This window comes from Sus scrofa, chromosome 1 (genome assembly GCF_000003025.6).
Source record: "Sus scrofa isolate TJ Tabasco breed Duroc chromosome 1, Sscrofa11.1, whole genome shotgun sequence".
NCBI lineage: Eukaryota > Metazoa > Chordata > Mammalia > Artiodactyla > Suidae > Sus > Sus scrofa.
In genome coordinates this window covers 270,546,527-270,560,877 of record NC_010443.5, presented here as the reverse complement: position 1 = coordinate 270,560,877, position 14,351 = coordinate 270,546,527, and the positions used below count along the sequence as shown (strand labels likewise).

The window sequence follows — 14,351 nt, the reverse complement described above, 5'->3', positions numbered from 1 at the left end:
TGGACACCCGCATGCCACCTCCTGCAGAGACCCGCAGCCCTCTCCAGGACCAGGGCGCTGCTGGCACCTGCCATCGGCCGGCCAGTCCAGCGGGCCTCCCAGCCCCCGCCTGGAGCCAGCCCCGCTTGCCAGGGGCCTGGGAAACAAAGGGCTCAAGAAATCAGACAATTTTTCCCCTCAACTTGATCTCATCTTTTTCTTCGACGCCCCCACAGCTGGAGGTAGAATGGCAGGAGGAGCCAGTCAGGCAGGAAAAGCGTGCCTTTCGGGGAGCGGGGCGGCGGCAGCCTTCGGCGCTAGCGGGCACACACGCTGTCGCAGGCACCGGGAATTGGGGTTTATTCTGCACTGACCGCAAAACTAATGACTGCGTGTGACCCCAGCAGGTGCTCCGGCGAGCAGAGCCGTCCCCGGGGTCCCCGAGGTTAATACTCACAGGGAGAAAAGAGGAAAGCAAAGCAAAAACCCATTTGACAACACAGCAACCTTTATGTATATTTTTTCTTGGGCGTGTTGGAAAATGGGCCTCGTCTTGATGCAGCGGTGGAGGGGCTGCTGGCTGCCTGGGACTCTGAGAGTCCCTCCCGCCTCCCCGCTCCCGGGCGCCCCCAGGCTACAGCTTGGACCCTCATCACGGAGGGGTTGGGGGCCTCTCGGGCCTGATGGCTCTAGTCCCAGGTGGGCACCCTACACCCCAGCTGTTGTCATCCACCTGCTGCCATCAGGGGAAGCACCGTCCCTTCGATCTTGGCTTTCAAAACCCTGCAGACGTTCACATGCCACTTTGCATCTGCAGGTTCTTTTGCGTTCTCCGCAGCCCCGTTTGGTAAGAAGGTCAAGGCTGTTACCCCATCTACTGAGGAAGACATAGAGGCAGAGGGAGAGGGGCAGTTGGTGTAACTGCGCCTTCTGTGTGGACGGGGGTGGCGTGGCACAGGGCAGGGAGCCCTCGAGGCTCTCAATAGTGATGTACCGGATTTTAGAGGGGTGGACAATACCCTCCAAGCCAGGAGTCGAGACTTCAGGCTGTGGGTGTCTTGGGCAAGTTGTTTCACCTCTTTGAGCCTCGGTTTTACCCATCTGTAAAATGGGAGGCGTTTCCATTGTGGCTCAATGGATGAAGACTCCGACATAGCGACCATGAGGATGCAGGCCCCATCCCTGGCCTCGCTCAGTGGGTTAGGGATCCCACGTTGCTGCGAGCTGTGGTGTAGGTTCCAGACGCAGCTGGGATCTGGTGTTGCTGTGGCTGGGGTGCAGGCCGGCAGCTGCAGCTCCGATTCAACCCCTAGCCTGGGAACCTCCATATGCTGTAGGTGCAGCCGTAAAAAGAAAAAAATAAAATAATAAAATGGGGGGAAATGATACCTGCTTTTGCCTTAAAATTTAAATGCGCGGACAGCTTGCTTGTTTTTCACTGGACAAGAAAATCACCCGAGATGAGGCCAGAGAAGGCCTGGTGCAAGCTGGACGCTGCTCCCTCTGTGGGTGACAGGACGGGTGGAATATCCTCCTGGTGGTGCCACGCCAGGAGAGGTGGGGCCACCAGGAATCCCCACATCCCTCACCTGCGGTCACTTTGTTGTTGGCTCTATGCCAGGGTGACCAGCCATCCCAGCTCCCACAGGCCGAGAAGCAAGCCCTCCAGTCCTGGACAAAGAGGGACAGCTGATCCTTGAGGTTTTACTGGGGAGCTCAGATGGGGCTGGTGATGGAGGCCTGCACCCCCAAAGCGCCGTGTGGCTGGGGGCCAGCTGCATCCCTCCATCTCTTTCCACGTGCGAGTCAGGGACAAGGACCCAGAGCGGACCTCCAAGACAGACCCAAGGATATCTCCAAGGACCAATTGGAAAATCAAAGCCAAAGAAGGCACTTGTCTGAATCATGCCGCCCACCCCCCTGGTGTGGGAGTCGGCCCCGAGGACTCCAGAACCCCTGTCCAGGGCTTTCCCCTCCCCCATCCCTGGGTGGTTTCCCTGCCGCATTAGTAACCTGAGTGCCAAGAAATAGTACGAGAGATGTGGCCAGAGATAGCGCAGGCATCAGCCTGGTTTCGGAGGGATGCCCGGCGTCTGGGGCCCTACCTTCTACCAGCCACCACCTTTCCTGGGAACAGACAGGCCCAGGGATGCTCGGCCAAAAGGCAAAGTGGCCAGGGCTTGCGACCTCAGGGTGACCAACAGTGACTCCGCTGCTCCTTCCCCCTCTGCCTGGGGCTTGTCACTGGCCGTCCAGCCAGGGCTGAACCCAAAGCAGGTGCCAGAACTGGGAGCCCCCGCCTGTGCCCCCTAGCCCACCTCCACCTGTGCTTCGCCTGCCCAGACACTTTGCAGCCTGGCGCTTGTCACTTTCTCCCGCCAAGTTTAACGGAGCCACAAACAGGGGGAGAGCCTTTGGAAGAGAGGCGGTGGGCAGACCTCGCGGGACTCTCTCTATAGCGGGAAGTTGGAGGCTTCCGACACCCTGACAGCGCCGCCGATTAAACCAAATAACTAAATAGAAATAAAGTGACATTTGCTTTGCATTCCAAGGTGGCTCATGCCAGCCTTCTTTTTACTCTGCCTCCTAAAAGCCCAGTTCAAATGACAAATAGTTTGTTGCTGAGTATCAATACCAGCTATTTATCCATCCCAGCGGGAGGGCTCACTTCCAATGTCATCTGGGGGGGGGAAGGGGAGTTGGGGGAGGGAAGAGAGTGAAGAAAAAAAAAGAGAGAGAGTGGGGGGGGATGGGGAGGGGGCGAAAGAAAGCATGAAACAGGGCCGAGGAGGAGAAATTGGAAGCAAATGGCCCATGAACTAAACCATGATGTGGAGGCATGATCGATGCTGCAAATGGTTTATTCATCCATCAGATACGGCGGGCCAGCGACTGAATGAACTCTTTCACTGTGGGCCGTATGAAGTTAAAGCAAGTAAATTTCTATCTTTCTTCGCATTAGCTGCCTCATTGCCCTTCAATCAGCCCTCACGGAGGCAGAAAATGGCTCCACCATCTGCCTGCAAACCCTCTCTTCGACGGGCAGGTCCCTGGGCTTTTTTTTGGAGGGTGGGGGAGAGGGGGCACCGGTTCCCCGAAGCCCTGTCTCCCGCCCCCCCCAGGGTGCGGCGCCCCTCCACCATGCGGAGTTGCACCCCCCGCCCCCTGGCTGCTGCCCCCTCATTCCTGGGACCTCTAGGCGACCACGGGCTCCCAGGGGCCCCCCCATCCTGCCTTGGGGCAGCCCCGGGGAAGCAGGGCCAGAGCGGCCAGACCCTGGGTTCCTCGGCCTGGCCCCATGCTTCTCAGCGGGGACTGTGTCTCCCCTCGACTGACCCACGCAGCCCAGCCCTTCCTGCCGCGGGATGAGAGGGCCCCACAGAGAACCTCGGCCTCCCTCCTCCCCCCAAATCTTAGCCCGCTTGAGGAGGGAGGGTGGGACCCCTTGGCTCCACGAAGGAGGTCTTGCCCTGCGCCAAGTGCTTTTGCTGCCCCAGGACGGAGGTGTTGTGACAGCCTCTGTTCGCAGAAGGAGGCTCAGAGAGGTTGGGTAACACACCCAAGGTTGCACAGCACTAGAAGCAGAGTCGGGGTTCAGACCTGGGTTTCAGATCTCCAGGGACCAAGCCACCTTTCCACCTGGATCGGCTGGTTAGAATCCTTAAAAACACATTCTTTAGCCCTTACTTTACCCACTGCCCTCAGGAGAAAGGAAGTCTGGGCTGGGGGTGGGGGGAGAAGCACCTGCCCCCAGTGGGTGGGGCCGGCTCTGGCCTTGGCTCTGCCCCCTCGGTCCTGAGAAGGGGCGGGATGGTTGCCCAGTGGGCCCGGGGCCCAGTGGACACCTGCCTCGAAGCCGCCCAGCCCCGCTCAGCCTCCCCCGACCCCCTTGGTTGCTGACTGACTGGCTAATTAGGGGTGGCTGGCCTGAGTGTCGTGGGGTCAGCAGAGCATGAACTGGAAAAGCCCGTGGCCAGCAGGGAGCAGCCCCGTGAAGCCATCAGCCCCCCAGCGGGCAAGGGTGCGGGCTCTCCTGAGTCACGTGGTTGGGCTGAGGGCTGAGGGGGTGGGGCAGGGAGGTGTGGGCCACGGGGGACCCCCGAGGCCCCGGGGGGCCAGCTCCACAATGGGGTGATCCAGGCCCCAGGCCGGCTGGTGCCCTGGGGTCCAGTCACTTCTCTGGGCCTCTGTTTCCCTGCCCGTGAGGCAGAAGCCAACGAAGGTAAGCCGGGAAAACGGGGTCCCCAGGCCTGGCCCAGCGATCCCTGGTACTCGTTCCATTATTGCCAACAGCGACCAAGAGGCTGGGTCCCTCTGGGGGGCCCCCCCCCGGCAGGGCTCTAGCTCACCCCCCCCTCACCAAAACCACTCGGGCATCCTCTGCTCCAGCTGGCCTTCCTGAATCCCCCCAGGCCCAGCTGCCCCAGCAACCCCCCCCCCAGTACACTTCTTGGCCAACATCAGACAAGCAGCCCACCCCACCCCCAAACCAGCCGCCTGCCTGGGTGTGGGGCTGGGCCAGGGGACGGAGACACAGCCCCCTCAGGGACAAAGAGATTTTTCTCTTCCCAGGATAGACAGCGCCCTGCCTCCCCCATCTCCCACGGTGGGCAGGGGCAGATACAAAGGCAACCTCCCCCAGGGAGAGAAATCCTAAACTTCCAACAGGACCGAGGCCCAGCCCGGCCAGTCTGGGAGGCTGGGGACAGGGGATCAGGGCGGCCTGCCGCGGGCGTGGAGCACAGGCCCAGACAAACGGGTCCCGAGCCTCGAATCTGTGCCACCTCCTCTATGGCAGTGGCGGCGCAGCGGCCCGAGAGCTGGTGGGCACAGGCTGGGCCCTCCCACAAGCGTCTCATCTGCCTAATTGCTTCTTTATTGTCTCACAATCACACACTCTCCCTACGCTGCGCTGAAATATTTCCTTCCCCTATTCAGCCCAGCAGCAATTAGAAAAAGAGCGCCAGGGAGGGGCTGGGTCTTAAAACGCAGTGTGGAGTGGGCAGGCGGCGGGGGGCCCAGTGGGGAGGGCTGGGGAACACAGGCGGGGCTGGACCCAGCCCCACGCCCGGCGCCCCGTGAAATTTCAAATTAGGCTACAAACACACCAGACAGCCTGGGCACGGAGCAGCCACTGCCAAGGCTGGCCGGCAGAGGGGAACAGGGAATTACCTTGGGGTTCTCCAGGATGCCAGCCTCGTAGCTGTGGGGAGATGGAAGACCCGGGTCAGTAAGGGAGAAGCAGAGGGACAGGACACAGCTCTCTGCCTTGACTCTCTCACCTCCAACCCAAGTCCCACACTGTCTTTATCTCTGCCAAAGCAACTGCTGCCAACCCCGGCTGGAACATTCTGGACCCGCCAGAGCTGGCTGTGGGAGCTGTGGGGTGCAGGCAAGGGCCTGGGATGGGCCCCTCAGTCTTCTGGGGTAGAGCCTCAGGGGGCCAGATCTGTGCAGAGAGGTGTTTTCAGATGCTGTTCCCTCTGCTTTAAATGCCCTTCCCCGTGCCTAGGCTGGGCCCTCCGTATCTTTTTTTTTTTTTTTTTTTTTCTTTTTTGGCTGCCCCGCAGCCGCCTATGGAGTTCCTGGGCCAGGGATCAGATCTGAGCTGTGGATACAACCTATGCCACAGCCATGGCAATGCCAGGCCCTTTAACCCACCGTGCGGGCCGGGGATGGAACCTGTGTCCTGGCGCTTCGATGACACTGCTGATCCCATTACGCCGTAGCAGGAACTTGGTCCATCCTTATCCTTGAGGTTTTAACCTCAGATGCCACTTACTCGAAGAAGCCCTCCCTGCGACCCCCGCCAAGGCCAGGTGCCTGTTACCCCAGAACTGCCGCGAGAGCTGGGAGTGAGTCTGGTATGAGGCGGTCTGTCCTCCCCGAGGCCCCCAGGCTTGGGGATGGCAGGGACCACGTGTCAGGTGGGTCACCAGCACATCCTGGGCCAGGTCAGACAGGCGCTTGTGGACGCCGGGCAGAGCAGTGGACGGCAGGGCCATGTCTTACCTGATATGCATCAGGTTCTCGTCCATGCTCCACGGGTTCTTGGGGGTGACCGGGATGGGGATTCCGTGTTGCTGTGGGTAAGAGGGGACGGTGTGGGCATCAGGCAGCTGGAAGTAGCTGCCAGGGTCAGGCCCAGCTGCCTTGGTTGTCTCTTTCATTTTTCTTGGCCACATGTGTGGCATACGGAAGTTCCCAGGCCAGGGATCGAACCCTTGCCGCAGCAGTGACCCCAGTCACAGCAGCAATAATGCGGGATCCTTAACCTACTGAGCTGTAGGGAACGCCCACCTTGGTTTTCTTTCAAGGCTGAAGACACCCCCAGACTCGGGCTCCATGCAGACAAGTCCCTGGACCACCCGCATCCCTGGTTTCCTGCCCCCCAGGCTGCCTGGGGAGGGAGTCAGGGGCCCGTTGCTGGACACGTCCAGGCAGGAACGACAAGACCCCGCACCTGAGATGTTGTGGGAGTGGACACTGACCTGGGAGGCTCCTTCTAGAAGGTTCTCTAAGTCTGTACTTTGAGCACCCCCAAAATACTTAGAGTGGGCCAGGCAGAGTGCTGAGGGTCTCCCAACCACCGCTCGCTGACCCCCACCGCCACCCTATGAGCAGGAAGGGACCCCAGTTCCACAGTGCCTCTCAACCAAGGCATCTGTACCCACATTCTCCCGGAAACGAGAGGCGCCCAGGAGAGCTGCTGGCTCAGGATACCTGTGGCCCGGCTCTTTATGGGGCCACGTCTCCCCTGCTGCCTGGCACAGTCGCCACATACCTCACCCCGCAGCCCTGATAAGGATTCAGTCCCCACCCTCCCCGTGGGTTCCGATTACGCTCTCCTTCCCAAACGATCTGATCCTTTGGGCGAAGAGAAAAGCCACCCCCACGGAGACCCTGGACCCGAAAGGCTGTTGGAGACCCTCGGAAGGCCTTCTGGGTTCAAGAGGCCGCTGGCTCCTGCGCTGCCCGGTGCTGCTCCGATCGACACGGGTTGGGTCCAAGACACGCATCCCATCTGCTTTCCCCTCCCGCTAGCTGGGCACGCAGGACAGCCAGGCGGCCCGGCCCCGCCCCTGTGAATCAGCACGATCCGACGCCCTGGCTCCAAGCCCCCTTACAGCACCTTTTCCCAGGGGGTCCCAGATCCTGGCCAGTCCCTGCCCCCACAGCCTCCACCAGCATCATCCGGTCTCTCCTGATGGGACTCTGCCCTGACTCAGCTCATCCCCACCACTAAGGTTCTAGAAGCTTCCTCCAGGAGGCGCTGTTGCCTTCATCATCACTTTAAAATTTCGAAGTAAATTAGGTTAACCCCCGCCTTGGACTTTTGTCAAGCTTTACCAGGAGTCTCATTTAAAAAGCAACAGCCCTCGGAGTTTCTGTTGTGGCTCAGCGGGTTAGGAACCCAACTAGGAGCCATGAGGATTCGAGTTCTATCCCTGGCCTCGCTCAGTGGGTTGAGGATCCGGTGATGCCGTGAGCTGTGGTGTAGGCTGCAGATGCGGCTTGGATCCCATGTTGCTGTGGCTGTGGCGTAGGCCAGCAGCTACAGCTCCGATTCAACCCTTGGCCCTGGGAACGTCTATACGCTTCAGGTGTGGCCCTAAAAATAAGTAAATAAATAATAATAGTTTAAAAAAATAAAAGAAAGAGCCCACATCCACGCTCAAGTTTGTATACACTTCCATTTAAAACCACCTGAGCCTACAGCCGAAATTGACAGCACATCGTAAATCAATTATAATTTTAAAACATCTTTTAAAATCTACAAAATAAAACCACCTGGGCACATGGAAGACCTCATTTAGAGGCTGCTCCACGGTGGGGTGGGGGGAGTTTTGACCCCCACAAAGTTGCCCAGAGGCAAATCCGCATGCTCCCCTGTGCTGTCTCCAGGGAGAGTGGGCCTGGGGTGGGGTCTGGGAGCCTGCGCAGGAGGGTGGACCAAAGGCCCCACTGAGAGGAATCAAGGGCTGGGGGCTGGGAAAACCAGCAGGCAGGTGCCTTGAAGCCTTTTTCCTTGGGGGGGCGGTTGGAAGCACTCTTGCTTCCTCTTGTTCCCACTGGGGTTCCGTCGGCGCAAGGAGAGGAGAAGGGGGGGGAGATTAGATGCAAGAGCCGAAAATAGTCCCTCCACCAGAGATTTGTCTTCCCTCCCCTCTCCATCCTAAGCTCCCTGCCTACACACACACACACACACACACACACACACACACACCGGAAACTCTGGAAGCGACTGAAAACAAAACTGTTTTCAATGCATAGACAGGAGACTGCCCAGCTTTCCAGCCCCCTACCTTGCATGCCGGCTACCAAAAAAAATTATGGTGACAATGATAAGGCTGGGGTGAGGCTGAGTGTCCTCACCTTGGACGATGGCCTGGGAAAGGGGGGGAGATGGACAGTGACACAAATGCCTGTTTTTTTGGAGTCTCCTAGCAGCACCTTTTGGCCTTGGCGACTTCTGGGTCTTGAAAGCAGGGCTTTTCAAAGCCCCATTGATTTTTGTCTCGGCTGAAGCAGCTGCCTGGCTCTGGATTTTGGACCCAGTCTGGTTGCTGCTCAGTTATTCCGGTCATTCCTGGGTGCGGAGATACGCCCCGACCTAGAAGGCGCTTGCATTTCCCCAGACCTCGGGTCTGACCCCAGCCTCCGAGGGCGGGTCAGAGGCGGGGGACCCACACTCGCCTCCCTGGGGAAACGTTCCTGTTTTGCAAGGTTATCTGAGCCAGAGGCTGAGCCACGGGCCTTCTCCCCAAAATCTGGGGGCGGGGGAGGAGCAATGATTCTCCTGCAATCCGTCTGGAAAACCCAAGAGCTGCTTTTGTCTGAGAGCTTCTCGGAAATGAAGGACCACGTGTGGGTCCGCCCCCCAGCCCACTCTTGAGCCTCAACTGCAGGCGTGAGAATGTACATGGGGTCGGGGGAGGGGCCCCCAATTCATTACGCTTCAAGCTCAAATGTGCTCCATATTCTGTATCATCAAGGAGACCAAGCCGGGGGGGGGAAGCTGCTCACCCCGTTCTCTTAATAGCTCTGCTATTTGAAAATTTGTTTGGCAACATATGGGCTTGCTCTTGTAAACTCCCCTCTTAATAATAAAACAACAGATGGTTGAGGAGACGTTTCCTCTGAGCTCTCCAGGTCTTAATGGGATGCTGGCGGTAGGGGCAGGGCTGTGTCCCCGCCGTGTCCCCTACCACGCGGCACCTTGGCTGCGGCAAGAGCTCACAGCCAGCCCTGGCGACTGCTATTTAAAAACCTGAGCAATTTTCTGGTGTGTGCACCGAGTTGCTTTCCCCCGTCTGATTGATTGAGGCTGTTTGTCAAGAGCTGCCATCGAGTTGCTAGAAAGAAAGGTACCCTGGGGAGCGGCCGAGGATCTTGATGCAAAACTTCTAATATGTTTTATTGCAACTTGTACTTCAAAAGGGCTGGTGTGACAAAAGTCTTTGTCTGGCTCTGCCCCTCAGAGCACCTTACCTTTTCCTGGGAAAGCGCTGGGGACAATTAGGCAGGTAATTGAGAGGCAGAGAACCGCCTCGCTCACACCCCCATCCGTCCCTGGAGTGGCAGGCACCACAGAGGTGGCAGTTTGAACGGGAGGCAGAGGGGACCCGGCAGCCTCCTGTTCGGTGGACTGCGGGCTCCCTTTGGGGGCGACCAACCCAGGCAGGGACCACACCTCGGCAGGGCTGGCCCCGGGGAACAGGTGCAAGGTTCAGTGTCCCCGCGAGGGACTCTGTCTCAGCCTCGTACCTCCAGCCCAGAGAGGCCCCTCGGAGGGAGGTGCCAGGGGGCGCTGGTGAGGGTCGGGCTGATGGCGGGGACGGGCCCTACCTTCGCGTACTCCATCAGATCGTTGCGGCCCTGGAACCGGTTGTAGAACTCGGGCATTCTCCAAGGAGCGATGACCTGGGCACGGAACAGGGAGTCGGGTCAGGAGGACCCCTAAGGGGCAGAGCTGGCCTCTCTGGTCAGGGGCCGAAGGCTCCACTGGTCACGGTATGGGGTGTGGGCAGGGGTACCCCTTTAGTGGGGAGGGGGTGACACGGCCTGCCACCCCAGAGGGTGGCTCTGGAGAGGCCCGAGTCCCCACCCCTCTGGCCTCAGTCTCCCCAACTGAGATGGGAGGGTCTGAACTAGACAGGCCTCCAGTCTCTCGCTGGCCCCTCGGTTCAGAGAGGCAGGACCTCCCACCCCCGCTGACTAAGGGAGGGTCCACGTTGCTGCAGCCGCCCAGCCTGGCTCCGCTGCAGGGCAGTGGGCCCAAAACGGCACACAACGCCCCCCTGGCCCCCCAACTCCTCTGGCCTCCCTCCCTTCCACACCCTGGGGCTGCTCTGGGTTGGGAAACGGGGAGTCAGAGCCTGAGTAAGGGGACCAAGCTCATCCCACCAGCCTGGGGGCAGGGGGTGTCAGGGAAAAGAAGCCCCCATTCAGCCCTGGAACAAGCCAGGGCCTGGCCTCTGCCCGCAGCAGCGCATCTGTGGGTGGGATGCTGTCACGTAGATATAGAATCTGGCTTGATTTCTGAGCTGGGGAGCTGCTGGGGGTGGGGGGGTTGGGGGAGCGATGGTCCCCCCAGTCTTGGATTTAGCAGCGCCTGGGCCTGGCTCAGCACTGGGAACACCCTCCGGCCTCATCCTAGTTTCTGGAGACTTGCTAGACCCTGGTTCCCAGCCTCATCTCACCCCTGGGCTTGGCCTCGGCAGACAAAGACCCAGAAATCAGACACCCTGGCCCCCCAAGCTGCCGTGGGAACAGAGGGTGGGGGTCAGGGGAGGGCCCCGTGCCCATCGGCCTGTGGCCCGCGGCGCAGACAGGCAGCCACTGTCCAGGGCTTCTCTGCCGCCTGGTGTTTGGGGTCAAAACACATCATTAGAGCTCATTACCGCTCACCTCCGGGCCACTCCCCGCCCCTCAAAGCAGCTGCCGACTGGTTAAAGAGAGAAAGAGGTTCCACTTAAAAGAAAAAATGAAACCCCTGAGGGCCCCTTGGAGGCTTGGGTGGGGTGGGGGTGAGAAATGTCGGCTGTAGCTTTGGCCGAAGTGGCCTCAGAGGAGCAGGGACCCACGCCTGCCCGTGCTGTCCGAGGTGGCAGCCAGGAGCCACGTGTGGCCAGCGGGACCCGCACTGCAGCCGGTCACAGCTGTCAGCGTAGGGTCCACAGCGGGTCTTAAAGACTTAGTGCCAAAAGAAAGGAGAGTGTTTCCCCAATTTCAACAGGGATCACGAGTTGAATGTACCCCTTCTGGATTCATAGGGTTCAATCACACATATCACTAAGAGGATGTCACCTGTTGCTTTTTATCTCGCTTTGTCACTAGAAAAAAACGGTAAGTCGCCCCTGGGGCTTGCGTTGGTGGTGCTCAGTCTGGTTCTCTTGCTCGGCCCTGGGCACTGGACGCCTGTGGGCCTGATCCTGGGGATTTCATCCCAGGGGAGAATCTAAGACGTGGGGGGTCAGGGCTCAGGCAGCAGGCGGGGGGCAGGGGGAGGAGGGTCTTAGCGGGGCAGTGCCCGTTGGGGCTGCGGGCTGGGAGTGGCCCAGAAATCAGCCACCTGTGTCCCAGAACGGTCTTATCTGCATGCAGGAAGCCAGATCTGGGATGGCAAGGATGCTGGCAGAAGGGCAGCCATGTCTTTCCTCCAGTGCCTGACCCACCCAGGACCCAGGCAGCATCTCCAGGAAGGACAGGTGGTCAGAGACAGTGTTGTCCCCCTGTGGCTGGTGTGAGGGAGGGTTGCTCGCGATGGGAAAGAAGGGCGCCACCCACCACAAGGCTCAGGAGCACGCGGTCCTGGTTTGTGGAACCTTCCAGAACCCCATCTCTGCTCTCCCCCACCAGGGGCCTCAGGCCCCAGCATCCACCCTCAAAGGGGAGGAGCAAGAGCTTACCTTAATCTGGGGTGCCAGCGAGTAGCAGCTGAGCTCAAACCGGACCTGGTCGTTCCCCTGAAACACAGAACAGGGGCTGGTTAGGGGGCTGGCGGCACAGGCAGTGCCACGGGACCTTCCATGGTACGTGCCCTGGCTGCCCATTTCCCACACAACTGCTGACCTCCAACCTCGCAGCCTTCTGAGGTGGGGATGGCAAGCCCCTTTGAAAAGTAAAAAATGGCCTTTCTTGGAAAGGACACACCCGCTTCTGCCCCACAGGTGTAGCCAAGACTCGAACCCGGGACTCCCCCAGTACAGAGGTAAGCCCTGCAGGACCTCAGGTCACCGGACATGTGCCCAGGCATCCAAAAGATGCCCACGTGCTCGGCGTGTACTGAGGTGGGACTGTGGCAACCTCAGTGTGCCCTGGGTGTCTGTGTGCCCATGGGTGCACAGAGGCTGGAGGCTAGAGGGTGGGTGAGTGCATATTCACGGCGGGCACGTGACAGGGAACACGACAGGGCAGGCACTCGGGTCATCACGTACACATCTGCACCCCCATGAGGAGCTGAGGCCTGGCCCACCTGAAGCTCCAGGCAGCCCCCGAGGTGCCCCCACCCCAGCCTCTTCCTGAAGGTTCCCCACCTGCCTGGCCCCGCCCGCCCCCAGCCAGAGGTCAAGCTCACGTCCACGGTTCCAGATGCTTTGTCCATGAAGCTGTGTCCTCCGGGAGCCTCCGTTTTCCCCCGTCTCTACGGGGGCTGGCTGGGGGCGGGGTGGGCACAGGCGACCACCGAGGGCCCTTTGCCCCTCAGCATCACAGAGAGAGTCTGAAGTCCGGAGGCTGAAGGGCCTGGTCCAAGGGCACAGAGGCTGGCCAAGCCCGGGTACCGGCCCCTGCTGCCCCTGCTGCCCCTGCTGCAGGGTGTGGGTGGGTCACCCTGCCTCTGGGCCCACGGGGAGGAGGGAGAGGAGGCCGCCCGCCGTGCAGCCCGGCCAGTGCATCCAGCCCCGGAGAGACAATGGCTGGCGGCGCCCCGCCTGCTCCCCATCAGCTCGGCGGCCTGGAGGGAGGCTTAAGCGCTGGGGAAATAACAGAGGGGCCTTGCGCCTACTGTGAAAACTGCACGGGCGCAGCGAGGCAGCGGCGGGAATAACATGTTATTTTCCAGAGTCTTGTCAGGCGACGCGGAAACACAGGTTTCAGCCCCTCTCCTCGGAGCCAGGAGCCGAGGGGCCGAAGCCGCTCCTCTCCGATGTCTCCTGGGGCCACGAGCCGGGCCGGACCAGCCACCCCACACACCCTCCATCTGGTCCTTTCAGCGAGCGCCTACTACGCGCTGGTTGTCACGTGGGAGAGCCACCCCACACCCATGGGATTTTTAACCCTGTGTTACAATGAGACGATGCAGGCTCAGAGAGGCGAAGTCACTCGCCCAGGGACACACAGCCAGCAGGCACCACTCCCATCCTGAGAGCTCGCAGGTAATGGATTTGAGCTCTACATGCTCCCTGAATCCTTAGGTGGCCCCCCAAGGCGGGTTCTATCATTATCCCCATCTTATGGATGGAGAAACTGAGGCACAGGGAGGTAACACCTGCCTGAGGACAGGGGCCAGCATAGTCCCTGGAGCAATGGCGGCTGTAATAAAAAGCAGACTCTTGGTAAAGCATATGGTCCCGTGTTGCATGTCCTGGTGATTTTTTTTCTCCAGGGCCTCACGTTTCCCCAGCACAATGGCGGCCTGTGCCTCCTTGGACGGCCATGCCCGGCTGCTGTCTGCCCAGCAGATCGCCGTGGGGACACCCATCTGTTCCAGAGCCAGGACGCTCGCAGGAGCCGAACAGGCTCCCTGAATTCAAACTGTTCCAGACAGAGCCGCGGCCTGTCCAGTCCACTCCGTCCCTGACCCCAGGCCCCCCAGCACCAGGGTGGCCCTGGCAGTTTCCCGGAAGGGGGGGCAGGAGGTGTGCACCCCCCACGTGTGGCCGCGTGCTGATCCACGCGCAGACGGGTGTAAGTGCGGGTGATGCGCCCTCGGGGACTGCATGGGTCTCTCCCATCTGCTCCGGGACCACCACACAGATGGCGTCATTTACAAAACCCCACTGCCCACACCCCTTCTCTAAGTCCCAGGCTCCTATTTCCAGGCCCTTCTTCCAAAACTAGGGTGGGGGAGGGGGAGGGAGAAGGCCCTGGAAGGGCCACCCCAGCTTCTGCGCAGCTCTCGGAGGGGGAGGGAACAGGGCCTCCAAGGGTGTGGAGGAGGGACCCCCAGCTCTCTGTGCAGCAGGAGCCACCTGGGCTGGGCCGGGCAGGGAAGCCGCCTCTGGCCTCCAGGCCTTTGCACGGGCTGTAGCTGCAGCCGTGGTGCCCTCCAGCCTCGGCATCACTGGCTAAGTCTGTCTCAGGGTCACTGCCACTCCCTGCTGGGTTAGGGGAACGGTGTCCCGGTGCAAGGAGGAAAACCAGGGTAA

The 14,351-nt window shown here is 60.3% G+C and overlaps 1 protein-coding gene across 3 annotated transcripts in view; it reads right to left on the bottom strand.

Annotated features, from left to right (window-relative positions):
* ASS1 (argininosuccinate synthase 1) overlaps nt 1–14,351 on the bottom strand; it is a 54,931-nt gene that overhangs the window by 25,487 nt on the left and 15,093 nt on the right. For all 3 annotated transcript variants that reach the window (XM_003353686.4, XM_005660523.3, XM_021070248.1), the window contains exons 5-8: nt 11,892–11,948; nt 9,829–9,903; nt 5,992–6,062; nt 5,152–5,182 (exon numbers count right to left, since the gene is read on the bottom strand). In XM_003353686.4, the coding sequence (XP_003353734.1) occupies nt 5,152–5,182; nt 5,992–6,062; nt 9,829–9,903; nt 11,892–11,948 (234 nt within the window). The remainder of the gene's footprint in view (nt 1–5,151; nt 5,183–5,991; nt 6,063–9,828; nt 9,904–11,891; nt 11,949–14,351) is intronic.